The 27,499-nt window shown below is 53.6% G+C and overlaps 1 protein-coding gene across 3 annotated transcripts in view; it reads right to left on the bottom strand.

Moving 5' to 3' along the window:
• Positions 1-594: 594 nt before the first annotated feature.
• The window catches only part of CDC45 (cell division cycle 45), a 38,872-nt gene continuing 11,967 nt past the window's right edge, over positions 595-27,499 (bottom strand). Inside the window, exons 5-18 of one of the 3 annotated variants that reach the window (XM_069100820.1) lie at positions 25,876-26,028; positions 20,430-20,485; positions 19,934-19,982; positions 18,826-18,887; positions 18,189-18,239; positions 15,902-16,021; positions 15,207-15,338; positions 13,393-13,491; positions 9,522-9,683; positions 7,555-7,693; positions 7,371-7,454; positions 3,723-3,841; positions 3,062-3,138; positions 595-684 (exon numbers count right to left, since the gene is read on the bottom strand). In XM_069100820.1, coding sequence (XP_068956921.1) covers positions 620-684; positions 3,062-3,138; positions 3,723-3,841; positions 7,371-7,454; positions 7,555-7,693; positions 9,522-9,683; positions 13,393-13,491; positions 15,207-15,338; positions 15,902-16,021; positions 18,189-18,239; positions 18,826-18,887; positions 19,934-19,982; positions 20,430-20,485; positions 25,876-26,028 — 1,368 coding nt within the window. In that variant the 3' untranslated portion in view covers positions 595-619. The remainder of the gene's footprint in view (positions 685-3,061; positions 3,139-3,722; positions 3,842-7,370; positions 7,455-7,554; positions 7,694-9,521; positions 9,684-13,392; positions 13,492-15,206; positions 15,339-15,901; positions 16,022-18,188; positions 18,240-18,825; positions 18,888-19,933; positions 19,983-20,429; positions 20,486-25,875; positions 26,029-27,499) is intronic. The other 2 variants (XM_069100822.1, XM_069100821.1) reach the window with 2 other exon arrangements.

The following is a 27,499-nucleotide window of genomic DNA, read 5'->3' as shown; positions in this document are numbered from 1 at the left end:
GCCTGCTGATCCATCGACTGGATTACTGGAGGGAGGGGGAAGACTGTTTTGAGGAAGCCCTCAGTGAATGGGAGACAGAGGCAGAGAACAGAGAAGGCTGGTTTGGAGGAGGGAGCCCTGGGTTGGAGGCCTGCCCTTACTCTAAGTTACAGAGGCACAGTCAGGCAGCACTGGTGGAGAGAGGAAGGAAGGGTCTCAGAAACCATTCTACAAAGGGGGAAACCAAGGCCCAGAGGGGCAATCTGAGGGTCCATTTGATCTACACACCCCCTGGGGAAGGCCCACCCCCAGGGAAGATGCTGACCCTCCCTCTGCCAGCTGAGTGACCTCAGGCAAATCTTAGCTTCTCTGGGCCCATCTCCCCATCTGTACTCAAGAGTCAAGATCTGAATTTAAATCCTAGTTTCATCCTAACTAGCGGGACCCCGAGCACCCGACTGCTTCCTTTAGACTCAGTTTCCTCATCTCTAAGATGGGGGCAGAAGATACAGCGTGCACAGCTGTTATAAACATTCTCACTGTCACCATCATCACCACCATCAATCATTTCTGCTCTGGCTCCAAGTGCAGGCCCCTCGCACAGCAAGACGCCACTTCCTGAGGCCCCCGACACTCACCCTCAGGAGAGCAGAGAGATCAGCGCGTCCAGGAGCTTGCCTCGGTCTTCCACCTTGAGCTCAATCACTGAATAAATGGGGACACACAGTGTTGGGGTGGAGAAGATGCATCGTGGGGAAACTCCAGTCCCACCCAAAAGCCATACTCAGAAGGCAAGGGGGCATCTCTGCCCACATCCCTGGGGCTATGGGGGCTCTGGCTGCCGGGTCTCCTGTTCCCAAAGATTCCCACAGCCATGGGGCTCCGGCTGCGGGGTCTCCTGCCCCCCAATGATCCCCACGGCCATGGGGCTCCGGCTGCCGGGTCTCCTGCCCCCAATGACCCCCACGGCCATGGGGCTCCAGTTGCGGGGTCTCGTGCCCCCCACCCTCATCATCCTCGGGAGCTGCAAGGTTGGTCTGACAGACCAGAGGAAGCCAGAACAAGGGGAGGGAGAGAAGCAGCCTGTAAACAGAAGGGCCTACAGTGACAGAGAGGGGCGGGGACAGAGATTCCTCAGGGTGTTACTAGAGACAATGACCTCCATGGAGCCAAACAGGCACCTGCCATCAAAGGGGGCTTTCAAAAAAGCTGCAGTGTGAGCACAGCTTCTACGCCACGAAATGCAGCCCTGAAGAGCAAGAGCAAGCGCCCAGACACAGGCCTGCAGGCCTCATTGGACAGGAGGGGAAACTGAGGCCACCCCCACCCTGGGAAGAAAACTGCCCAGGAAAGAGCTGAGCCTGGGCTGGACCCCCCCCACCTGGGAGCCACAAATGCAGCAGAGACCACCAAGGGCCAGGGTTCACAAGCAAAGGGAGGGATGGCTCTGCCCACAGGAGGTCTGCCCCCTGCACACATCCACCACAGCAAAGGCAAGTATGCTATCTCTTCTCTTTCTGCCTCCCTCCTCACCTTCTCTCTCCTTTCCCTCCCTCCATCTCTCTCTCCTCTCCCTTCCTCCTCTCTCTCTCTCCTTCCTTCTTTCTCTTTCTCCATTTCCTGAAAAGGCAGCTGTTGTTCTCATCACTAGAGAGTGGCCACTGACCTTTCTGGGCTACTGCTTGGTACCCACCAGCCAGGCAACCACTCTGTTCATGTAATGGTGGGTGAGGATGCAGCCCCTGACCCCTCTGTGTCCCTCCCAGGGGGCCCCTATAACTGCCATGGGCCACAAGCAGGTCCAGGTAAATGTATATCAAGGCCAGTCCAAGTCTGGGGACCAGGCTGCACACGGGGGCCTGGGAGGGCCTGAAGGTGTGAAGGGGGCAGCCAGGGCCCAAGCAGGGAGGCTTCCCCCCCAATTACGGCTGGCTGCTGGGCTCTGTGCCTACTCCATTCTGAAGCAGGGAACTCTCTGGAGGTAGAGCCTGAAGGGGGGGGTGGCGTGGGAAGGGAGAAGCTCATAGCTGACAGACCCAAAAGTAAGGCTGGTTCTTGGAGAGGACTTTTCTTCAAAAGAAAGACTATGCCACCCCCTCCTGGCCTGAGTACCCACAGCCCATGCTTCTCAGAGCCTCAGTGCAGAGAAGACCAAGGGCCTGAGACTGGGAGGGCTGGGAGAATGGCAGAGCCAGAGGGCCTGAGAACAGGGGATGTCAGGGTTGGGAGGGGCCTGATGGCAGGGCTGGGAGGGGCCTTAGAACAGGGGATGGCAGAGCTGGGAGGGGCCTGAGGACAGGGGATGGCAGGGCTGGGAGGGGCCTGAGTACAGAGAATGTCAGGGATGGGAGGGGCCTGATGGCAGGGCTGGGAGGGGCCTGAAGACAGGATATGGCAGGGCTGGGAGGGGCCTGAGTACAGGGGATAGCAGGGTTGGGAGGGGCCTGAGAACAGAGGATGTCAGGGATGGGAGGGGCCTTGGGAATTTATCTCTCTAGTTCTCCTCATTTTACAGATGAGAAAACAGATCTAGGGAGGTCAATGACCTGCCCAAGGTCACACAGTAAGCCAACCTGGGAGCCCAGGACCACCTCCTTCCCCTCCTTGGCACTTTACCCCGGGTCAGGACAGAGAAGAGCTGCCCCCATTCCTACGATGCTTTGTGACTGAAAGCTCTGTTCAGGCAGGTTGTTTGCGTGTGATCGCTCCCATTTTAAGCCCCTCAAGAGGCAGGGCATGTGGACTCAGGGCAGGTTTTGGTGAGTGTCAGAAGTACGTGGGAAGCAGGGAGTCAGCAGGGGACAGAGGAGGCCTTGGGGGGCTTCAGGGTCCCGTCCTTTCAGCCCCTCCTGGCTCTCAATCCTTGGTCCTCTTGGGAAAGCTCAGGCTGGCCCCTCTTGCCTGCCCTGCTACCGTTTCTCCCAGGGCCTGTTTTGTGGGGTGGAAGCTAAGGCTGCCTCCCTGAGGCTTGTGGGGGGAAGGGTTTGAGACGGTCCCTGGACTTGCCAAATACCACCCCTGACAAGCGGTCCCAAGGGTGACCCCTGACCCCCTGGGTCACCAAAGAGGGAAAGTCTCTTACCAGACATATCAAAATGATTGTGCAAGGTTCTGGAGCTCGTGCTCTCGGCAGCCTTCTCGAACGCCCTCCCAAAAAAGCTATGAGACAAGGGACAGCACCAGCTGGGGAGGCTTCCTTAAACGTGGGTGCCACGGCCCACCCACCTTCTCCTGCCCAGGGGTCTGCCAGGGCTCCCAAGGAGCTGAGGGCCCTTGTAATCCTCCAGCGTCAGTGATAGTGGGGCCACACTGCTTGTCCCTATCCTCCCCCAACCTAGGGCCAGAGCCTGGGAGGCGAGCATGCCCCAGCCCTGGCCCTCCAACCCAGGACCAGAGCACAAGTGGGCATGCCCTAGTCCCACCCCCCAGACCTAGAGCTCAGGAAGCAGGCACTCCCCAGCCCCGTCCTCCACTCCCCGCGCCCCCAAAATAAGAAAGGCCGGTGGCAAAGGGTCAGTTCACCCCAACTGATGCTGCTACTGATGGGCCAGGTGACACGCAGTAAGCTCAGGGCTGGGGACCTGGGGATATTCTTTGCCCTTTCCTGTCCCTTCTGGGTGTTTAGTCCAAAGGGAATAAGTAGCAAGGCCTCCGTGAGCCAAGAGGCCCACTTGCTCAGCTCCCTCCCAGACCTGAGGCTTCGCTGCAGAGAGCCCTGAAGGCTGGCCCAAGGAGGCACTCACTTCTTCTTGTCGGAGCTCTCAGTCTCGGGGGGGATCCCCACCATGATCATGGTGCCGTGCTCCACACTCATCGGGGCTGCCATCACCAGAGGCAGCAGCTTACAGCGTTTGTTCTTCGTCTGTGAAGTACAGAGATCATGCGGATACTGACCCCCTAGCTGACAGCAATCCTCCCATCCCCCTCCAAGAACCTCACAGGCTTCCCCAGGTCTGTGTCCGCCTTCCCCCTTGGGCCTCACCCAGAGCGTGGTCAGGCCTAGTACACTCCTGGGCCACCTACTGGTCTTTGCACTGATCTGTACAAAAGGCAGAGTCATCAGAGCTGGGAAACGGGAAGGGACCCCCAAGGCTGCCTTTCACAGCCACGAGGGTGACCAAATGGCGGAGGCCGCATCTCTAAGCTGCTCTTTCCAAGCCTCCCTTCTTCCTAGAGCATCAAGTCCAGAGAGGGTAGAGACTGTGTCAGTGAAACTTGGCGCATGGTAGGCACCAAAGGGGTTAGTGCATGAGTGTTAGGACACCATAGGAAGCATCCGCCAGTGGAAGAAACTGGCAGTCCCTTGTCTTGGTTAGTCTTCCAGGCATTCGGGCCATGGAGGGCACATGGTTTGGCAGGAGAAGGGGAGGAGAGGCTGGCTGGAGGCAGACGGCAGGGGACGCAGGGGACAGCACAGCACTGGGGCTCAACGACCTTTCACCAACAGGCCTGGAGATGTCCACCTCTCTTCCCAGGACCGCTCTGATGCCCCCTCCTCCTCCACTCCCACTTCCCCAGCCAGATGGGAGCTCACCCTCTTGTGAACACACCCAACACCTTGTTCCTCTGGCCCTGTGGCTCCTACCACACGCCCAATCACTAACGTGGGAGGAGGAATCCCTGTTTAGGGTCTGGTTAGAGGAGAGGAGTCAGACGTTGCTTTCACCAAGACCAGCACCCCACAACTCTCTTCTCAAGGGAAGCGTTTGTGGCTGCATACACCTGGGAGCACTGGGCCTCTGAGCCAAACCTTCCAACAAAATCCTCACGAACCTCCTCTCAGGTGCACTTCCACCCAGTGTAGGAAGGACACAGATTTAGAGTAACAGGCCTGAATCCTTGCTCCGTAGGACTGGGGGCAGGTCCTGGAACCTCTCAGGCCTCACGTTCTTCCAGTACAGACGGCCGGACTAAAGGAGCTCTGAGGGGCCTTCCACCCTAAATCCTCTGACCAGCTATCAAGAAAGACGTGGGCTGAGTGTGGAGGCCCTTCTGTGTTCTGTATGCACAAGGTGGGATTAACTTCCTGTTGGTTTGTGCTTGTACAGGGACTGGAAACAACACAAGAAGACAGGACCAAGGTCCCCACGAAACAACAGCCAGATCTTCCCTTTATGTCACTGATGAAACCAGTGCCACCAACTCCTGTATTTGTATCCCCAGGAGAGGCTGTGGGCCATGCTCTCCTCTCACACGATGTATTTATTTCATTGGTGAGAACATGAGTGTGAAGGTGGTGTCGCCATGTTTCCCTGAGTGGGTCAATCTGTAAGTGATTACATTCTGTTAGTCACGTTTCCTCTCACTGCTCAGTCTGGGGGTTCCATTCTTCTAGCCACGTTTCCCCTCATGGGTCAGTCCATAAGTGACTACATTCTTCTGGCTATTTCTCCTCATTGGTCAGTGGAAAAAGACTACATCAAATGCATCGACAGTTATGTTAAGGATGGTACGCAGTCTGAGATGGGATCCTTACAGCCTCTGTCTGCTTTTCACCACACAAACATGGTCCCTGCAGAAGGATGATGTAAAAAGCCAATGGCCATTGTGTATCTCTGACGGCATTGTAGGTTGGCAAAGTTCATTTGGTGGCCAAGTTTTTGATTAGTCTCTGAATTTCACAGCATCTCAGAGATCACTGAGGCCAAACTATACCTGAAGAGACTGGTCCCCAGTCTAAGAGGGGCTCACCAGGCCAGTGCCAAGGCCTGTCCAGCTGGGTAGGGTCTGGTTGGAGGGTGGACTCTAGAGCGCATGGGGAAGCCTCCAAGGAGAACTTTTGAGGAAGTTAAACCCAGACTCCATCCTTGGAGGACGGAGGGGCCATGACGTGGTTAGGTTGTGACTAGAAATAACACGGTGCACATCCTGGAATGAGCTACACTCTCAGGCAGATGGCAGGGATCTCTTCCCCCTCTCATGTGGGGTTGGACTGTCCCTGTCCTCCCAAGGCATCCAGCTGGCCACATCTCTGAGCCATTCAGCCGCCATTACCAATTCTTGGTGGATCTTTCTATTTAACATTTTTTGACATTTTAGGGGGGGAAAACCCCTTCACTTGTATCAGGGGGGCACCTTTAAATTTTCTTTTCTGTCTCTCTTCTAAAACATGCTAAGTTCTAACAAAAATCCCCAAATGCCTCAAGCCCAGGTGTCCGGCCCCAAGGCCTCTGCTTGGCTTCCCGAGCATGAGCTTGCCTTTGATGGGATCTTCATTTGGCTCTGGTTAGCTGCTTGTTTGTTGACATTCTTCTGGAGGGCCTGCTTTTCTCGGCAGGATCACTGGCTGTCGTGGAGATGGGCTTGAACTGGGGGCTTTTGTTCCTCGCGGAATTTCACTTCCTGGCCTCCTACCCGCATTTTTCTCCTTGGTAGAGTTTTCTTCTGGCCGCCAGTGTTGTGTTTCGGTCAATCTGCCGAGGTCTGGGGACATCTTGTGACTGCTATCATTCCTTAATCATCTGTATCATCTTCCTGAAAACGTGACTTCAGCATTTAGAAATGGAATAGGAACACCGTCCGTTCTGAGCAGGTCCACCAACGGGTATCACGAGACCGTGGCAGACCCAGCCCTCACTGCTGCCCTCCTCTACAAAAGCATTTGGAGCAGCGCTTGGATATGTCTGGCTGGCTAGAGAAACCTGCTGCCCAGACATTTGCTAGTTGTATGACCCTGGGCAAGTCACTCAACCTACTTGCCTCAGTTTCCTTATTTGTAAAATAAGGTGAATAGAAGAGCCCACCTCCCAGGGTTGTTGTGGGGGTGAAACAATATTTGTAAAGGGCTCCGCACAGTGTCCGGCATGTTAAATGCTTTAGAAATATCAGCTATTCCCACAGCCAGCAATATGCTCACCATCTCCTCCTCGCCAGTGACCAAGGCTCTCCACCTTGGCCGGGGTCATCCTGTACTCCTGGCTCCTCACGTCACAGATCCAGTCCCGGACACATCTTACTTAGCTCTCTTTGTACTATCTCCCCCACGTGCCCCTTTCTCTCCATCTAATTCAGGCCTCATCACTTTACAACTGAGTGATCACTCCCCTCCGCTGCCTGAGTGATGTCCCTAACATTCAGGCTGACCATGTCTCTTCCCTGCTCCCTCTAACCACCAGGATAGAACACAAAGGCCACGAAGGGATGCTTAAAGCTGCTCTGAACACTCTCCTCCGGCCTCCCTGGAGCTGCCCACACACAAGGCCATCTCCCACCTCCAGGCATTCTCTTGGACCGTCTGCCAGGCCTGGAATGCTCACCTCTGCTCCTGGCTTCCTTGGAGCCTCAGCTCCCATCCCCCTTCTGCACAAGGTCCTGTCTGGTCCCCCACTTTACATTTGCTGGTTAGGAACCTCATTACTGGGCCCCCCCCCCCGTTAGGCGGGCTCACTTACTGAACAAATGAAGGACTGCAGCAGGTATCTGCTGAGAAGGCCCAGGGACACTGGCTTGGAGAACAGCTTGACGTCCGGCGTGCCCTGGGGAGGAGGAGAGGAGCAGTGAGTGGAAGCAGGAGGGAGTAGGCGGGTGAGGGAGCGACTGAGCGTCCAGGCCAGCACTGGGGACAAGCTGAGGTACCTCCATGAGGTAGCAGTACAGGAAGGGCCCCTGGGAGATGACAAGGTTGGTGCAGATGCAGCTGGCCACGGTCTGGTGGATGGCCCGCAGCTGCTTCTTGGCCAGCTCCAGGCCTTGGTAGAGCTGTGCCAGGTTACTCCTGCAAGGCAGAGCAGACAGACAGATGTGGGTCACCTTGTCCCTCCATCACTGGCTGCAACCCTCCTATGAGGAACTGCTCTGGCCACACAGAAGTCATCCCCCAGCAGCCAGGCTGCCTCCAAGTTCACGAAGCCAAGCCTCTACAGTCCAGGCCACACTGGTACTCAGATGACCAGAGTCCAGTCAGTCCTGAAGCCCCTCCCGAGGGATGGGCCCTGTCATAGCCTGGCCTCTGGGTCAGGGAGTCCCAAAGACCGGGCTACTCTGACTCAGGCTAGCCACAAGGACCGACTCCTCCAGGCCTCCATTTCCTCACCTGTTGTTATGAGGATGGAATAACGAAATGCCAGCCAAGGTCTTGGCAGACCCCAAGGTGCTAAGTTGCTGTGAGCAAGGGGCAGGAAGGGCTGGATCCAGCCCCTCTGAGTCTCAGCAGATTCTCTGCAAGTGTTGCTATGGCCAAATAAATGTGTCCCCAGGGCCATTCTCTGCACACTTGGGGAGGCTAAGGCCTGCCTGCAACCCATCGCGGTCTGACCCTGGGCAGGGCCCTTCTCCGCTGCCTGCCTCAGTTTCCTCACCCGTAAAATGGGGATAATACCAGCACCTACCTCCCAGGGCTGATGTGAGTGTGATAGGAGTTAATGTTTGTAAAGCACTCAGCAAAGGCTCACTATTGTTTAAAAGATTATTAAGCTGGTCCCAGGAGGCCACATGGCCTGTCACTCAAGGTCTAAGGGAGCCGTGTGTTATGGTTTAAAGATATGTGGCCCAGACCTAGAGACACAGAGCTCTGGCACTGGCTGGCTGGGTGACCCTGGACCAGTCCCATCCCTCCCTGGGCTTGTTTCCGCCTCTCTGAGGCCCAGCCTCTCACCTGGGACCATAGTCATTCTGACACAGGTCACCAAGCAGCCACGGCCTCACAGTCACGAGGAGGCTGAGGAGGGCTTGACCAATGGAGGAGGCACAGGCCAAATGCTCCTCGTGGGGGGCTGATGTGTTAAACTGAATTTCGTTCTGGGGCCCCTGAGCACCCCCAGCCCCTTCTAGTCAATGTTTCAGTACAAAGGGTCAAGGGCAGGGAGTTAGACTGAAGAGGGGACCCTGGAAGCCCCGAACAGACCTTCCAAGAATCAAAGGGCAGAGTCCATAAACTGTGACCCCAAATCACCTCTGGGTAACAGGCGCTGCCACCAGGGCCTTCTGGGCCCCTGAGAAGGCAGGCTCAGAAGACCCACGGGTCACCAAAGGGGACCAAAGGATTCTGAGAGGCCACGGCTGCGCCAGCTGAGATGGTTTGGTTACCCTCATAAGACAACCCCAAGGTGAGACAGATGAGAGTCTATTTCCCCCAGAACCCCACAGAAGCAGACCTCAAACTCCTGCTCCTTGCGCCTGCCTCCGTCCCCAGAGGCTCCATGGGGCCCAGCGTGGTTCCGGCTCCAGCCTCTCCCTCATGCTTCCTGCCTTTCTCCCCATACCTCCCCGATCCCAGCACCACCTTCTGCTGCTTGCCCCCACGCCCTCCGTGCCTTATTATAGGGCGATGGCTGCCTCATTTCCTGTTGCCAGTGTGCACCCAAAGAACGGGGTGTGCCCGCCCCATTTCATAAACTAATCAGCAGTTCACTTGTGGACACAGCCCAGGTTCAAAGCCTGTCTTGGACATTTAGGAGCTGTGCCATCACGGCCATCCCCGCTATCTCTGAGCCCTCACTGTGCTGTCCCACTGTGGACATGGGATCACGAGGATTTAGGGTCTGCCTGTGATAGGGAGAGAGGAAGGTGAAGAGAAAGGAGGGGAGGGACCCTGGGCCCAGCACCTGGACAGGCTGTCCAAAGCCCTGATGAAGTTGTCTGTCCCAGAGGCGTCCTTCTCGATGCTCTCCAGCAAGGAAGTGGTGGCAAAGACCACGTCACTGGCCAGGAACTTGTTTTTGAACCCAAAGTGGATGCTGAAGGTCTGCACCCGCATGTCCTTCATCCTGTAAGGGGGGAGGAAAAGAGACTGAGTCCTCTGTGATCAGGAAACAGGAAACCCGACATGGGACGACTCTGCTACAAAGGAGAACCCCCACTGCCTGTCAGCTGGGGGATGGTGGGGCAGGGCCCGGTGTCTAATGTGACAGGGGAACAGAAATAAGGGGAGGGGTCCTGACAAGCCCAAGAAGACTTGCAGGAACTGATGCAGAAGGAAGTAAGCAGAACCAGGAGGATGGTGTATACAGTGAGAACAACCCTGCAAAGACAAAGGCTTTGGAAGACTTTAAAACAGAACTCTGAGCAGCGAACGGGCAGCTAGGATTCCAGAGGCCTCGTGACGAAGCATGTTACCTTCCTCCTGACAGGGGGATGGACGGGTGTGGGGGCACATCAGGAAATGTAGAGGAATGGCCAGGGCAGGGATTTGTTTTGATTGACTATATATATTTGTTAGGATTTTATTTTTCTTTCTTTTTCAAATGAGGTGGGAAAGGCTCTCTAAGGTCCCTCCAGTTTTGACATCTTCCCACCTCACATTCCCTGTTCTAAGGCCCCTCCCAGACCTGACATCCCCTATTCTAAGGTCCCTCTGGTTCTGACATCCCCTGTTCTAAGGCCCCTCCCAGCTCTGACACCCCCTGTTCTCAGGCCCCTCCCAGCTCTGACACCCCCTGTTCTCAGGCCCCTCCCAGCTCTGACACCCCCTGTCCTAAGGCCCCTCTGGCTCTGCCCTTCTATGACATAAATCCTTCCATCACTGACCTTCCAGGTTTTAGCTCCCAGAGGGAAGACTGACATGAGAGCAGAGCTGGGCATGTCACTTCCAAAGGATCCCCAGAGGTAACAGGGACACGCTCAGGGAGGGTCTGAGACAGCTAGGGAGAGTGTGTGGCACAGTGTGGAGAGATTTCCACAAAGAAAGGGAAAACAAAATTACTCTGGCCTTGTTAGCCCCTGGTCCTGGAGAATCGGCTTCCCTGCCAGAGGACTGAGGTCACCAGGAGGCAGCGGGGGTGGGGAGGGCAGGCCACCCTGGGGGCCGGGGCCTGGGATAGCATCTCAGCTCCGATGCTTACTGTGTGTAACTGCCCCAGAGCGGGCCCTCGCCATAAAATGGAGACATGGTCTAATGAAGGGTCCTGCGCCCCCAACATTACCGGGACATGACCAGGAAAGAGCTCGTGGAAGTCCGGGCTGGGGAGGCTGGGCCCTCCTTCCAGGCAGGACACGCAGAATCCTCTACACCTTCCAGACTGCCCCTGGCACAGAGAACTAGAGGGACTTTTTAGGCTTACGGGGCCAACTGTGTCAGAAGCAGACCTAGAACCCAAGCCTACTCTAGCCACTAGAATGTTAGAACCGGAGGGAACTCAGAGAAGAAGAGACGCATATAAAGTACCACGGAAATGTCAGCTCTTGGACTCAATCGACGCCTTCACTGGAGGGAGGAGGGGCCGGGACACCTCCAGCCCAAAGAGAAGCTGTCCCTGCAGGCTGCCTTAGAAAGCCGCGTATTAACATTATCTAGGCTGTGCTGCACTTCATTGTTTGGTTAACTGTTTCCCTAACTTTAATCTGGTTCCGCCAGGCTCGGAGTCCGGCCGGCCCCTGGCAGCACATGAGTTGGCCACGTCTGGTCTGCAGGACGGGAGGGACGTGCCCAAGGGACCCACCTTGAAGGCAGAAGCCACAGAGGCAGCTTTAGGCTTGACCCAAGGTAAATATTCTTTACCAGCAGAGCTGCCCAGGAGGGTAGGGGTTGCCCTAGAAAGGAGTGAGTTCCCCATCACTTGAGGTCTTCGGACGGAGGTCACCATGGTGGGGCACAGGCTGGATGCATGGCCACTGGGGTCCCTTCTGACTGTAACCTTGCACTTGAGGGATTTGGGGAGCTGGGAACAGAGGCCAGGTCTCCAAAGCCTCCATCTGGGCACAGGGCCCTTCTATCTACACCACGCCACCCCCATCTTTGGAACTTCAAATCCATGTCCGCTCAAGGGCAGCCTCAAAACCAGGCCAGGCTCCAGGAAACAGTCTCTCCTCAATGTAAACAGGCTCCTGTTTGCTTAAAACAGGAACAGACACAATCATCTCACCAAACAATTGATGGAGTCTTAGAAGCCTAAATTTAGATTCTAAGCCAGAAGCTCCTTAAAGGCCCCATCTGTCCTCACCACAGGGGAGCACCTGGAAGCCATGGGGGAGGACCAGCTTCCAGGCACCACACAAGGGCCTTCCTGGGGCTCATGTCCTCGGCTCCTTGTGGCAGAGGTGGGGGACTACTGGAGCAGAATGCAGCACTCGCTGCCCACTGGTGGGCATCTTATCAGTGCCTGCCTCCTCCCTCTTAGTGCCTTATCCAGGTTGTACCTGCTGGTGGGGGGAGGGGCCCCCAAGGCTCTGTCCTGAACCCTCCCCTCTCCAGGCCATACTCCTTGGTGATTACATCAGCTCTATGCAGAGGATGCTTGGGTAGCACCTCTTGTCTCTCATCTTCAGCTGCCTGTCAGACCCCTTGAAAGCAGCTGCCAAGATCTGCCGCTGTCACCTCTACGGCATTCCTCCAACCCTCCTGCAGTCTGGTGCAGGCCCCCATGCCCTCATGCCTGCCTCAAGCTTCTCCCCGCTCTGAAACACCCTCTATCAGTTGCAAAGGGATTTTCCTAAATCCAAAGTGAGACCATGCCAGCCCTACTCCATAAAATCCAGTGGCTCCCTAGGGCCTGCAACCAAACATAAAATGCTCTGTGTAGCATTCAAAGCCCTCCATGGGGGCAGCTAGGTGGCGCAGTGAAGGGAGCACCGGCCCTGGAGTCAGGAGGACCCGAGTTCAAATACGGCCTCAGACACTTAACACTTACTAGCCCTGTGACCTTGGGCAAGTCACTTAACCCCAAATGTCCTGCCTTACCCTCTCCAAAAAGCCAAAAATAAAAAAGCCCTCCATGGCCCAACCCCCTCCTCCTTTCCAGGGCTCTTATACCTCACTCCCTGACACTTAGTCACCATTTAGCGATGCCACCTCCTGACTGGTCCTGGCCCACGGGAGCAGTGCCAGAATAAAGCTCTCATTGGGCGTTCCCTCTGCACACCAAGCACAAGCCCATCCATCTTCAGACTCCAGCTGCCCCCCCGGCCTAGGACACTGACCTTGGCTTCCTTCCAGGCCAGGCTCCGATCCTGCCTTCTGCAGGTGCCCACTCTGATGCCCAGAGATTCCAGGGCCTCCCTCAGGCTCATCCTGCCTCTAGACAATTTGCCCATCCTCCACTAGACTGGGAGCTCCTTGTGAGCAGGGCCTGCCTGCCTCCTGCCCGTGTGCACCCCCCTGTGCTTGGCACAGAAAGTGCCTGAAGACCCCTTTACGGCTAAGCAGCACGGCCCGCCTCGAACAATGACTAGCTACGGACTCTGGGCAGTCACTTCAACCACCTTCTGCCTCAGTTTCCTCATCTGAAAAGTGGGTCAGTCAGACTCCTTGGTCTCAAAGGGTCCTTTCAGCTCCAAACCTCTGACACTGGGAGCCTGGGAGCTTTCTTTCCATTACCAGGGTGTGGAGATCACTGTGATGCAAGAACAAGCATCCTTGGCTAGGTGAGGGTTTAAGAAAGGAAGGGAGGGTAGGAGACGCCCCTTCTGACAAAGATTCCCCAGCCAAGGGGGGCTCCTCCTGCCTAAGTAAGAACTGCCCAGAAAACAAACCCCTTTTACCCAAATTTGTTTGCAGACTCTTCAAGGATTTCCCGCAGATTCTCTTTCAAGGAGACATCCATGGCCTGAAATTTCTGCTTAACCTGCTTCAGAGGCAACCTGGAAAGAGGAAGAATCAGTGACATCCATGACTTCAGCTGAAAGGAAGAGCATTCATCCCATAACGGGACCCAGGAGTGAAATACAGGCATCTACTGCTAAGTAACAGAGAGGGGAGAGACACAGGTGGACAGATGTCTGCTGGGCTTTGCCATCTCAAAGGGGGCAGAGGGAACCACAGGGAGAGGGCTACACTCCATCTCCCATCACCAGGCCTTTGCAGAGGTAGTGTCCATGCCTGGAATGCCCTCTGTCTTTCACTCCATCTTGAAGAATTCCCAAATTCCTTTAAGGCTCAGCATACATCCCTCCCCTTCCCCCATGAGGCCCTTCTTAGACCCCCAGCTATTAGTGGCTCCCCCACCCCAAAATTACCCTAGACTTTGTACGGAGAAGTCTGGGCATGTGTTGGCTCCCCCAGAACATAAGTGCTGAAGGGCAGAGATTGCTTTATTCCTACAGTGCCCAGCCTGGGGCAGGCACTAAATTAATGCTCCTCTACCAATGTCATCCAACACATCCTGGCCCAGTGACCACAGACAAGTCACCTGGCCTCTGAGTGGCCCAGGCAGCTGAGTCTGTAAGGGATAAACAGAAGACTGGTCTGCTGGGTGGGGGGAGACTTTTCACACTGGGAAGAACCCCATGCTGATCAATCACTGACCCCAACCAACGAGGCTGCCCCAAAGCTCCACTAGGAAGGGCACCCTCCACACGCCTGCTCTAAGTGCAGGGAGTGGCGTCGGCCACACGCATTTCAGAAAGGCCTGATGGCAAAAGGAAGAGAGGCTCCCTCCTTCGTCAGCGAGGCAGAGGGCTATGGGGGAGAAGCACACATGCGCGCACAGCCAGGCCCCGCTCATGTTTGGTGCGGAGGAAGAGCTTTTCTTGCTGCTTTCTTTTTTTTAATCTCTCTTTGTCCCTTTCTGTGGCTCTCCTCTCTCCCTCCAGCCCATCTGCTTTTTCCATCCCTCTTCCTTTCTACCTCTCTCTTCCTCCCTTCCCTCATCCTTCTCTCTCCCTCCCTCCTCACCTTTCTCTTTATCTTTCTTCCCTCCATCCCACCCTCGCTCTCCTGTCTGTCTGTCCCTCCCCTCTCTCTCTCTCTCTCATCAGCACAGCTCGGACCCTGCTCCATGCCTGACCAGGCCAGCTCCCCCTCCTCAGGCAGCCTGGGGCCCCTCCCTCTCCCTCCTTGGCACTCGCTCACCACATGGGGGCCAGTGGGCCCCCACGGGCTTTTGCCCTTCTGCCGCTCAGATCCCGCAGAACCAAGTCCTCCACTGTCCCTGTCTTCCCAGTAGCAGGAGCTAGGGGCCATCTGCTACCATGCCTGGCTATCCCTCTCACAATCACTGTCACTGGGGGGGCTCTCTGGGGCAGAGATGTGGAGGACCGTATTTAGAAATCATTGTGATATGAAACCAGAAGCTGTCCGCAGTTATTCCCCAGAGCTCAGCCCTCAGCTATGGCAGAAAGGTTAGAGGTGGGGGAGCACGGTGCAGTGGATGAAACTGGTTCTGGACTCAGCCTTGGAAGGACCTGGCTTGGGCCTCAGCTCTGATATCTAGCCGTGTGCCCCTGGGTCAGTCCCTGCATCTGAGGCCCAGCCTCCCTCAGTACAGTGAGGCGTATTCCCAGGCCCCTCATCTCAGAGCAGGGCGAAGGGGGAATGGGTCATTATCAGCACCGCTGTGATTTTGCAGTCAACTCACCCCATGTCCGCCAGAAACTCCTGAAGCCGCTTCTGGCCCTGGACGGACCAAAGCCTGAGCCTGGCTGACGTGTAGCATGTGTTACAGAGGCTGTCATAGAGAGACCAGTGCTGGTACAGGGCCAGGCGCAGGCTAGGATGCCATGGGCATTAAGGATAATGCCTGGCCACGTCTGGAGCCCCAGGACACCCCCCCATGGGGGCAGCTGTTGCCAGGAGCCACCGCTGGGGAACAGTCCCCTGTGGGGCTGCCTTGACCTCCCCTCTCCCACCCCCTTCGCCTCAGACACCCACCCCCTCCTCGCCTCTCCTCCTGAGTTCATTCCTGATGAGGGCCCAGCCCATACCGCACAGGACCCCAGGCTGCCCAGCCCAGCTCCGGCTTCCAGTTCTTACTGCCAGGGTCACCATGGACAAGTCACATAACCCCCTAAGCCCCAGTTCCCTCCTCCAGAAAATGATGGTCAGTGAAGCCCTTTTCTGTCCCAGAGGGAGGCCCCTAAGGCCCTTCTGCCCTGTGTCCCTCGATGTTGAGCTCGGGGCTCCATGCAGGGACAGAGCTCATGGGAGAGCTTTGGGGTGAGGCAAGGCAGGGGAGGTGGGGGCCAACCGCCTGATTCCCCAATTCCCAGGGTACAAGCAAGGTGGATGGGTAGGAGTGGCCCAGCCCCGCTCGCGCCCCCCCCACAAGGATACTCGTATTCAAAGGCGATCCGCATGCAGTCGATGGAGAGGGAGTGGTCATCATCCTCATTGCGGTGGTTATGGCGGGACACGTGGCGCTGCAGGATCCCGATATCAGTCACATACTTCATTCTGAAACAAAATTGGCACGGGCCGTCAGAGACCCCTCCCAACGGCGACTGCTGTGCCCGTGTGCAGCTTGGCCCTTCCCACCGGGCTCAGACACCCCAGGAGGCGTCACTACCCCACCTCCAGGCAGGAGCCTTCACCACGGGGTGGATGGGAGAGGAGAAGGGGTGTGGGCGGGGACAGGGCCCCACTGGGGCCCTCTTTGGGAGGACTTTGGGGTCCTACATGCTCTTGGCACAGGAGGCGGAGAACTGGGGCCCAGATGCCGTGACACCAGGCCCAGCTTGGCCATGAACTACCTGAGTGACAGCAGGAAAAGCAGAAACCCCCGTCTGGAGAAGGAAGGGGCTAGAAGAAGCAGTGGGTGGAGGAGAAAAGTCCAGACTGGGGCCAGAGCAGCTCTGCCTTCTGAGGGCAGTCACAACAGAGCCAATCTCTGTGTGCAGGACTGGGAAGGGCCTGAGAACAGGGGATGTCAGGACTGGGAGGGCCCTAGAACAGAGGATGGCAGGGTTGGGAGGGGCATGAGAACAGGGGATGGCAGGGTTGGGAGGGGCCTGAGAACAGAAAACCTCTCCCACTTCAACTGAAGAAAATTAAAAGTCTTCTAACAAATATTTATACTTAAGCAAAACAAATCCCTGTATTAGCCATTTCCAAAAACTCTCCATTTCTCAATGTGCCCCCGAGCCCATCCTCCTGTCAGGGGGTGCCACAAATTTAAATCCCATACCCCCGGATACCAAGTTTCGTTGGCCCTGGATCAGTGCTATGGGGGCCCCTGTCCTTTCTGGCTGCATCTGTCATAGCAGCCAGAAGAGGAACTGAGGCAGTGCTTGGCTTTCCTAGGATCACAGGCAGAGAATGTCACCTAGTCACCAACAGAGCTCTTCACCTTTCTGGGGTCTGGAACCCCTCTGGAAGTCTGCGGAAGCCCGTGGACCCCTACTCATAAGGGCACAAAGAAAATACGCTGGTCCCCAAGGAAGCCAGAGGTGGGGGAAATCAAGGCGGGATTCCCCCCACCCCATCCACATTCAGAGATGGCCTGAAATCCATCTGCAGGCAGAAGTCCTGGGGGGCCACAGATGCCAGGCCAAGAACCCCTGCTCTGGGAGCCGTGGATTCATCTGCATCATCCACCATAGCCAAGGAGACAGAAAACCCAACATTTATTATGCACCAACTGTGTACTGGGAGCCAGGCTAGTCCCTGAGGACACAAAGATGAAGCTGAAGCCCTCCCTGCCTTCAAGGGGCTTCTATTCGCCTTGAGTATAGAGATGAGTAAATGCCAGGTGAGTAAGTACAGGAGGGAGGGAGAAGGAAACCCAGGGGGGAGTCCCTGAGAAGCCTGAAGGAAGAACGTGCAGAGGCACAGGGGACAGACAGCCTGGATAAAGGTCTGGAGGTAGGAAGCATTGTGGGACCAAGGATGAAGGGCAGGAAGGACGCTGGCCACGGCAACCGGCCTGGGCATTCAGGACACGCATGGTCATTCCAAACTTCTTTCCCATGAACCCTCTCACTCCTTAGAACAGCTCTTAGGAGGCACATGGGGGGAAATTATTCATCCCATTTGGCAGACTGAGAACCTAAGGCCCACGGAGGCAAAGACATTTTCATCACGGTCACTGAGTCAGAGGCAGAACCAGGATGAGAATCCACACCGCCTAATTCCTGGTCCAAAGCCTTTCCCACTTGACATTCTGGTGAAGTGGCCTACACGCCATTCTTATACTCCCCTTCCATGCCTTTGCCCAGGCTGCGCCGTGCCCCCCCCCAGGAACGCACTCCCTCCTCCCAGCCAATTCGCAGAATCTGTGACTCCCTTCCCAGCGTGGCTCAGGCTTGACCGTCCCCAGTGGCCCCTGGTTGTTTGTGATCTTCCTGCCCACAAGGCCCAAAGGTGGGCCCTGGAAGGCAGGGGGGTCTGTTTCACTTTCATATCCCTAGGTCTCACACACATTAGTTGCTTAATATGTGCATGCTATTAGACTGAACGCGGGATCTTATTCCCTGAGCCTGGGAAGGGAAAGTTAAGGCCCCATCAATGGCCCCCCACACCTCCAGCCAGGGGCTCAGTTATCCAGCCCAAGCCCCTCAGGCCTCAGGCCATGACATCTGCTGTGCCCAGTGCCCCCAGAGTCCAGCAGGGAGGACATCCTTACTGAGTGATCTTGTCTTGTATCCACTGGTCAGTAAGCCCAACGATGGCCCACCTGGAAGAAGAGAGAACATGAGGGGAAGGAGCCCTGGGGCCAGAGCAGGAACAAAGCTACTTTGTAAGAGGGTAAAGGGGTCTAGAGGCCCAAATGTCCAAGAAGTGCCAATTAAGGCCAGTCTAGGCCAGTCCAGGACAGAAAAGCCTCTTCCACAAGGCCAGAGAAGAACTTTCCAGATTTAAGACTGAAAGGGAAGTGGGAGGTCATCTAGGCCAAATAAGGAAACAGTCCCAGAGACAGGAGGTTCCCTGCCTAAGGTCACCCAGGGAGTAAAGGCAGAGTCAGGATTGGAATCCAGGCCCCACCTCCAAACCCATCACTCCCTCTGATGAGCTGGGCCTCTTGAAGCCTGACCTCCAATGGTTCCTGGAGGCTGGAGGCCAGAGGCTTCCCACTAGGCCTGACCATGGGCTCTTTCCGGTGATGCCTGGGGAGCCGGGAGGGCCTCGGTGCCTGTGAGCACGTCCTCCATCCAGCCACATCCTGTCCCTCCCCCTTAGCAGGCACACACTGTTCCTGGGGCAGAGGATGGGCAGCACCAGGGACAGGGAAGGAAGCCCCGACAGGGGCCCTGCTTACGTACCACAACATATCATTGAGATCCTTGGTCATGACCCAGGCCAAGTCAAACATCACCATGGCTGACTACAAGAGAGGAGAGAACAGGAACACTGGTCAGGACCAGCCCCTCTAAAGGCTGCACACAGAGGCGCCTGACCTGGGCTGCCCGGGTATGGGGAAGGAGCCAGGGCTCAGGTGTTCCCTGCCCCCACAGCCTCTGCGGCCTCCTCTGCTCAGTGAGGGGCAGACACTCCAGAGAGGGGATCTCTGGTCCCATGATGCTTGTGGAAGGGGAGGTCACGGGGACGAGAGCTGAGCTGACAAGGTCAGGCTGGGTCCCACAGAAGGGAAGGCCCACGTCAGTGAAAACCCAGGGTGGGGGGGTCCAACTATGTCTAGGCCACAAGGCCAGAGCTGAGAGCTTCTGGCTTCTACCCCATCAATAACGTGGGGGCCGCCCCCCACACCGTCTGACATCAGAGAGGTCTCATTGTCTCAGTGACCACAGGTGGCAGTATCCCCTGGGAGGGCAGAGAGGAAGACATTTGTGAAGCAATCCAGGGCCAAGAAAATCAATGATAGGAAGGCTTCAGTCACGACTGAAAACACCGATTCACTGTCATGACAGAGAGGTGGGAGACTACCGGGGAGCAGAGCTGCCTACACTAGACAGCGCTGCCCTCTCAACTTTGCTTCAGTTTTTCTTTTTCTTTTTTTGCTTTTTGGAGGGCAACTGGGGTTAAGTGACTTGCCCAAGGTCACACAGCTAGTTTTTGTGTCAAGTGTCTGAGGCCGGATCCGAACCCAGGTCCTCCTGACTCCAGGGCCGGCACTCTATTCACTGCATCACCTCGCCATTCCTGCTTCAGTTTTACTTTGTTTCAAGGGGAGGACAGAGAGCCAGAAGTGGAAGGAACCTAAGAGGCCACTTGCTCCAGATGAGGGAAGCTGAGGCCCAGAAAAGCCACGTGGCCTGGCCTGGGCCACGAGATGCAGGGGACAGGAAGCTCCCAGGAGGAACAACTGCTGTAAGAAATACAAAGGGCACAGATGCAGAGGGCAGGGCAGTGGGGACCCCGAGGACGAAGGCTGGGCCTTCAGGCCCCAGAGGCCCCCCAGCTCACACTTACTGAGGTCCCGTGGTATTCATACTGCTCGTAGTCAAAGAGGATTTCTTTCCTGGAGAGACACGAGGGCAGAGGGTCAAGGCTGTGGGAGGCAGGACCCATGAGGGCCAAAGGCCAGGCTGGCCTTCTCTACACAGGGCAGAAGCAGGGGGTGCCACGGAGGGCACAGGAAGGCCAAGGACCCCAAGCAGGTCACCACCTCGTGGTCTCCAGCCCATCTTCCTTTTTCTCTGCTCCCTGCAGGGCCTGCCTCTCAGGATCTGGCAAGGCCTGAAGGAGGCAGCCTACACTGTGGCGAGGAAGAGGCTGGGGAGGGAGGCTCAGACTCCTGCAGCCAGGCCTCTGCGGACCCCAAGTCCAGAAGAAGGAAGGGATGAGAGGGAGGCTTAGACACAAAGCTGACAAAAGGACAGAAGGGGGGAGGCTTGGACTCTCCTGGCTGGGCCTCACTCCCCAAAAGAAGGCCATTAGGGGGTTGGGAACAGTGTGCACCTCCTACCTGCGGGCCTCCCACTCTCTCCGCTGCCTCCTCTTCATTGTCCTCTCAATCACATCCTGACCATTGGGACAAAGGGAAAAAACAGTGCTCAGAAAGGTCAGGCAATGGTATTTCCGTTCAACTCCAGGTGGCCAGGGCCCTTGGGAGAAGTGGGCCTGCCCAGTGAGGTTCCCCCTTCTCCAGAAGGGTGGTAATGGGATCTTCCCTGTCCCTTAAGAAGCCTAAGGGAATTTGAAGACTCTCCCTGCCCCCAACAGGCTGAATGTAACCACATGGAGCCTGTGGTGGGAGGAGTTTGCTGAAGGGTGGAGCAGAGCCCACAGGAAGCTGGGAGTCAGAGCAGTTAGATGGAGAGAGGAGAGAGGATGGCAGGCAAGCAGACAGTTAGGCCAGGGAGTAAATGTTTGTTTGGGGGAAGATTAAAGGATGGTGTGGCTCTCTGCTGCATTGTGGTGTATTAACTTCTATATTGTTATGATGGATTTGGTTTCCTGGTGTTGAGATTTGGTTTTCTGGCATCTGAGTAAATGTTTTGCTTCTGTCTTCTACATGGAGAGTCTGTTATATTTTGCAATTGAGCACTATGCCGGCATATTTAGTCGCCGTTGGAGCTGTGAATATTGCGTTGGTGCTACATTTGGTGATGAGGATGGGATTGCAAGGTGTCAGATCTCTAATTGGAGGCAAAAGGGGTTTAGAAGAAGAAATGGATATCCCAGGATGGGAGGATTTACCTTATTCCTCCCTAGCAAGGTTACCATACTATATGTAAGAGCTAAGACGAGCTGTCACAAGAGAAAATTCAGATGAAGAAAAAATGAGCTGTTTGGAATGAGAAATTGACTGTATTACAGTGTTCAGGCTCTCCTCTAGAAGAGCAAGCTGGAGGGTCTCATGTGGTAGAAGGAAAAGCTATTAATTTGGCTCTCAAGAAGAAGCAGACAAGTAATGGGAGGAAGGTTCATACAGGTTTGGCAGAGGCTGAACTTAGCTGCCGTGACAGTGACTGCCAGGAGAATGTCTGGGAGGAGAATAATACAGTTAGATCAGGAGGGTTCTGTAAGGGTAAAAGTGTGTCCATCCTAAGGAGAAAGCGGGAGAATCAGGGAGAATTTCACTCCGCAGGAGGTTACTGATACATTAAGCAGATTCCCCCAAAGGATGGGAGAATCGCTCTGTCTTGGATGGTGAGAATCAGCGATGAAGGGGCCAGAGGAGGACGGATAGATAGCACGGACTGATTGAAATTTGCAGGTATTTGTCGGAATCCTTTTGTCCAGCAAGCTTTCAGGGACTACCATAATCAAGGAGTTAATACAACTAATCTGTTAGCTCTAGCTGTTGATGGATGCAATAAAATGTATCCCACCGATCCTATGTGGCCTAGTGGAGACAGACCCTGTACTTACTTAGGGACTGTATGAGAAAGTTAAAGGAGGAGGTAATGAAAAGTGTTATCATGGCTGGAGGTGCAGATGCATATCACGCTATGCCCTTAGCAGTTTCTCATAAAAATATCACAGTGAAGATGGCTCCTCCTGCTTATAAGCACCTTCTTCTGACTCTAGATGCTAATTGGTAAACGCTAATTGGTGAAATAGGGAGCCCTCTGTCAGAGGTACTGGATAAGATTTCACAGCTAAGTGACTTAGGGAAAAAGATAAATTTCCTCGAGAGAGAAGAGTAAATGGCCAGTGGTTTCCAAGTCAGAATAGACTGACAAGAAAAGAATCATTTACTGCTCTATTGGAGCGGGGTAGATTTTGGAAGAACCGATGGTATTCCAACTAATGGACTATATACAATGTACCGAGAAAAGGGGCTTGATGTTGGACAGAAGAGAGAAGTGAGGACTGCCCCTACAGACCCTCCTGAATCTTTGTATATGAGTCTGTCACACTCTCGGAGAGAATAGGAAATTGGCCAAGCCCCAGTTCAGATTAAAGAAATACACAGACGGGATTACAGACCCCATATTAATCTGACTATATATTGGAAAAATGGATCAAATACTATAACCAGGGCATTGATAGTGAAGTGCCCACCAGAAATTATACACTAGAGCCCCCTTAAACCTGCTAGAGGGGACCCCTACTGGGTCCCTTGGAAACCACCTAATAGGCTCCAATAGTAAAGAAATGTTTCACCTATGTTGCTAAAACATGCCACAGGTTCCCACGGATTCAGGTCTGTTTATGTTTGTATTCAAAGCTTTGTTAAGGGACTATGGCTTTGCTTCAGTAGAAATAATATTAATAATTTGCCTTAACAAGAATAATACTGAGAATGTCTTGCTTGGACAGAAATAATACTGGGAATAATTTGTCTTAACAGAATAATACTGAGAATGTCTTGCTTGAACAGAAATAATACTGGGAATGATTTGTCTTGATTTGTCTTAATAGAATAATACTGAGAAAGTTTTACTTGAACGCTGATACTGTTACTATCAATCACATCGTCTATAAAATTATGTCTAACAGAAAGCTCGGGGCTGTCTTTTGGTCTGAGAGGCAGCCCCAGCCAGTTAATAAACACTCGTATTAAATTATAATTGGCCTAGCTGTACTGTTTGATCTCGCTGTCCATAGATACAGATAGATACTGGGAGGAGGCCTCCCTTATATATGGGAACCCAGACAAATTCAAACGTGGAACTCCTATTACCCATCACAGCACTAGGAGGGGCTGAAATATCAGCCAGACAAGTCCTGAATACATCATTGGAATAGATATATTGAGAGGTATGACCCTGAATTTATCTGAAGGAAGATAGGAATTAATACAGTTTTAGTGGGAAAAATAAAAATGGACTCAATCACTTTACCTGAACCTTCTAAGAAAAGTAATTACTTTAAAGCAGTATTGTGTGCTAGATGGACAAAATGAAATCACCAATACTATAAAGGAATATGTTGAAGCAGGAGTATTAGTCCCTACAACCACATGATGGAGTAATCCTGTCTGGACAGTATGAAAATCAGATGGGACGTGGAGAATGACAGTGAATTATAGACAATTGAATAAGGTGACTCCTCTCTTATATGCTGCTGTTCCAGACACTGTCACCTTAATAGAAAGAATCCAGAAACATGATGGGACTCAGTACACAGTTATTGATTTAGCCAATGCTTTCTTTACCATCCCAATAGATTCTGAACAAAGGGACCAATTTGTTTTCACTTGGCAGGGCAGACAATATATTTTCACCCACTTGCCACAAAGATATCTGCAGAGCCCCACTATTTGTCATAGCATTGTGGTGAACATTTGGATGAATTAGAGCTACCCGGTGTACAGCTTACCCTACATAAATGATATTATGATACAGGGAAAAAAGGTAAAAGAAGTGGAGAAGAGTTTGATGCTTTTAATTAAACATATGAAAAGCAAAGGGTGGGAAATTATCCCTGTAAAGATTTAAGGGCCAACTCAAAACGTAAAATTTTGGGGCATACAATGGAATAAGGGGCTGTGAGAGATTGTTTCGCAAGCCCAACAAAAGATTCAAGATTTTCCTATCCCCACCAATAAGAAAGAGGCCCAAAAGTTTTTAGTGCTATTTGGGTATTGGAAATACCACATTTCACATCTGGGACAGATTTTGAAACCCTTATACAGAGTGGATGTGGTCAGATCCCTTTAAACCTGGAGAAATGCTCTGGTCTAGCAATTCCATTTGAGGCTCCTGATAACCCTGCTAGGCATTAGCCCCATTTTACAGATGAAGAAAATGAGGTGTAGAGAAGAGGAGGGATTGCCCAAGGTCAGAGTCATCAAGGGGCTGAGGCGGGATCTGAACCCCAGCCTTTCTGGCTCCAGGCCCATTGCTCAATCACAGGGTCAGATATTTGGGGCTAGCAGGGACCTTGGAGGTGATCTGACCCAAGGCTCTCATATTAAGGGGCAGTAGAAACTGGAGCTTAAGGAAATCATGAATCACAGCCCTTGAGAGGGAAGGGGCATTAGAGGTCATCCAGTCTAATCCTTCATCTTACAGATGAGGAAACCAAGGTAGGCAGAGGGTAAGTGACTTGCCCAGGGTCACACAGCTGGTATCTATGGCTGGATTTGAAGCCAGTTTTTCCTGACTTCAAGCCTGGGGCCCACACCCTGTGTCACTGAGCAGCTGAAGGCAGAGGGAAAGGCCTGCACTGATGTCAGGCAGAGATTGGCCCATGCAGAGGCACGAGGGACCCCAAGGGTGACCTGGTAGAAGGGTAGGCCCCAGAGCCAGGAAGCCCAGGGTATGTGTGCTGGCCGTGTGAACCTTCCCCTAGTGGTGCCCAGGCTGCTCACAGCCCAAGGTGGCAGAGAAGCTGCTGGTATGTACCAGAGAGGCTCTTTACCCAACCTTCCCAATGCTGGTGAATGACTGGCCTTCTCTCCCTCCTCCCCAGAGATGTGACCCCCTCTGTCAGTGGCCTGGGGGTGAATGGAGCCTCCTGGAGAGTAGGGAATCTTCTATGGTTTGTCTGTGCCCCCAGCACCTGGTCTAGGATGAGGCACACATTAGGTGCTCAGAACACGGAGGACAGACCAGATTGAGCTGCAGGGTACAGTCTTGTGAGTCTGTCCCTGCCCCAGCCACAGGGGCGTCTCACATGCCTTCCACGTCTTAATGAGAAGGGATGTCCCCAGGACCCTGGCCCCAGAAAGGGTCCAAGAGGCATGGTCTCCTGTGGTTCTAGCTGTACATCAGTGTTTAAACACTTTATGTCCCCGTAGCCCCTGGGCTTCCAAACACTCTCCTCCCCCAAGAGAACAGGATGTTTTCTCTCTCTCTTTCTCTATCTCACAGAAACCAGGATCAAGCCAGATCTCCTTGTGCCTGTAAAGGACTAAACAGGGCTCTCCAGAACTTACAGAGAGAGTGGACTCTTAAAGCCAGACTCTTGGACCTTCAAGGGCTGCAGCTGAGAGTCAGAAAGAAATCACTCACTGCCGTATGACCCTGGTGGTCACTGGACCTCTCCAAGCCTCAGTTTCCTCATCTGTAAAACAGTTTCTTCCAGTTGCTCTGCCACTGGGCCCTCCCCCCCTGCAGCAGCACCCTCTGAGTCCCCTCTGTTAACATGGATGGCACCCCAAGAATTTTGCTAAGAAACTGGTTTCCATTGTGACTTTGGAAAATTAAAGGCTGTCTGCAGGAAACTCTGCAACATTTCTGGTCCCTGTGAATTGGGGGGGCGCTAAATACCAATACAGATTGCCACTCCGAGACACAGACACACAAGCGCGCGCACACACACACACACACACACACACACACACCTTCTTGGGACAATCCTTCGGCCTGAGAGCAGCCTGGTCACAGAGGATCACGGAGGGGCCTCAGACATGGCTAGTCAGGCCCACGTGGCCGGGTGCCTCCTCAGTGGGGTCAGGCATGACTCAACAAGCACAGGGCCCTTCCCCAGCCCAGCGAGGGCCGTTACAAACACACCTCTTCCAACCGAGTGCGCTTCTCAGAAGGCTCCAACCCCTCGCTCTCACTGTCTGACTTTTCTTCACCATCCTCATCCTCATCCTCGTCTCTGAAAATGTCATCATAGGCAGGGACTTCCAGGTCATCGTCTTGTTTAATGAGCAGCTTTATCTAATGAGAAATGCAGGCAGTGAGGGCTCACTTCCCTACAGACGGGGGAGTCCCCTGGCAGCTTCTGAGCCATTTCTAGGGACAAAGAATGAGACCCCATCGGACCACAAGCGCTCCAACCGGTCGAGGGAGCCTTCTGGCCATCCCTACTACTTGGTATAGGTTATATATGTGCCATCAGGTAAATCATAATTCCATGTTGTGAAAGAAGATACGAACAAAAGAAAAAAACATGAAAAAAAAAGTGAAAATAGTATGGTTTGATCTGCATTTAGATGCCATCAACTCTCTCTCTGGATGTGGGTCTTATGATACGATACTGCTGAGAAGAGCTAAGTCGTTCCTAGCTGGCCATCGCCTGACGCTGCCATCGCTGTGGACGGTGCTCTCCTGGTTCTGCTCCCCTCACTCAGCATCAGTTCATGTGAGTCTTCCCAGGTTTTTCTGAAATCTTCTTGATCATCATTCCATTCTGTTCACATACCACAACTTGTTCAGGCTTTCCCCAAATGACGGGCTTTCTTCAGCTTCTAATTCTTGGCCACCACAAAAAGAGCTGCTGTAAATATTTTTGTACCTGTGGATCCTTTTCCCTTTTCTATGATCTCTTTGGGATATAGGCCTAACAGTGACATTGCTAGATCAAAGGGTATGCACAGTTTGATTGCCCTTTGTGTATAGTTCCAAATTGCTTTCCAGAATGGTTGGATCAGTTCACAACTCCACCCACAGTGCATTAGTGTCCCAATTTTCCCATATCCCCTCCAGCATTGATCATTTTCCTTTTTTGTCATATTAGCCAATCAGATAGGTATGAGGTGGTACCTCAGTTGTTTGAATTTGAATTTCTCTCATCAGTAGTAATTTAGAGCAGTTTTTCAAGTGACTACAGATAGTTTTAATTTCTTCATCTGAAAACTACCTGTCCATATCCTTTGACCATTTATCAATCAGAGAATGACTTGTATTCCTATAAATCTGACTCCATGCTCTATATATTTGAGAAATGAAGCCAACAAAGTTCATTTTAAAAATTAAAATGGCAATGACTGAAGAAGCGTACTGCTGTACTGCAGTGGAGATGTATATAGGTCCAGCCATTCCAGAAAAGGGGTTGGGTCTACGCCCCCAAAACACAAAACTGTTCATTCCCTTTGACCCAGTACTCCTAAGCTCCAAACAGATCCAGGAGAAGGGAGGACACGTAGGTACAAAAATAGAGTAGCTCTTCTGGTAACAGAGAAGAATTGGGAACTAACGGGGTGTCTATCTATTGGAGCATGGCCAAACATCACAATATGTGTTTATAATGCAATATTACTGAGCCATAAGAAATGATGAATGGGTCATTTCAGAGAAACCCTGAGGACCAGCACCATCTGACGCAGAGTAAAGTGAGCAGAGCCAGAAGAACCATTTCTTCTTTTTCTTTTTTTTTTTTTTTTAAAGCAAGCGGGGTTAAGTAACTTGC

This window comes from Petaurus breviceps, unplaced genomic scaffold (assembly GCF_028583685.1).
Source record: "Petaurus breviceps papuanus isolate PSGF00001 unplaced genomic scaffold, PetGlider_PUasm1.0 428, whole genome shotgun sequence".
Lineage (NCBI taxonomy): Eukaryota > Metazoa > Chordata > Mammalia > Diprotodontia > Petauridae > Petaurus > Petaurus breviceps.
This window is presented reverse-complemented; position numbering and strand designations above follow the sequence as displayed.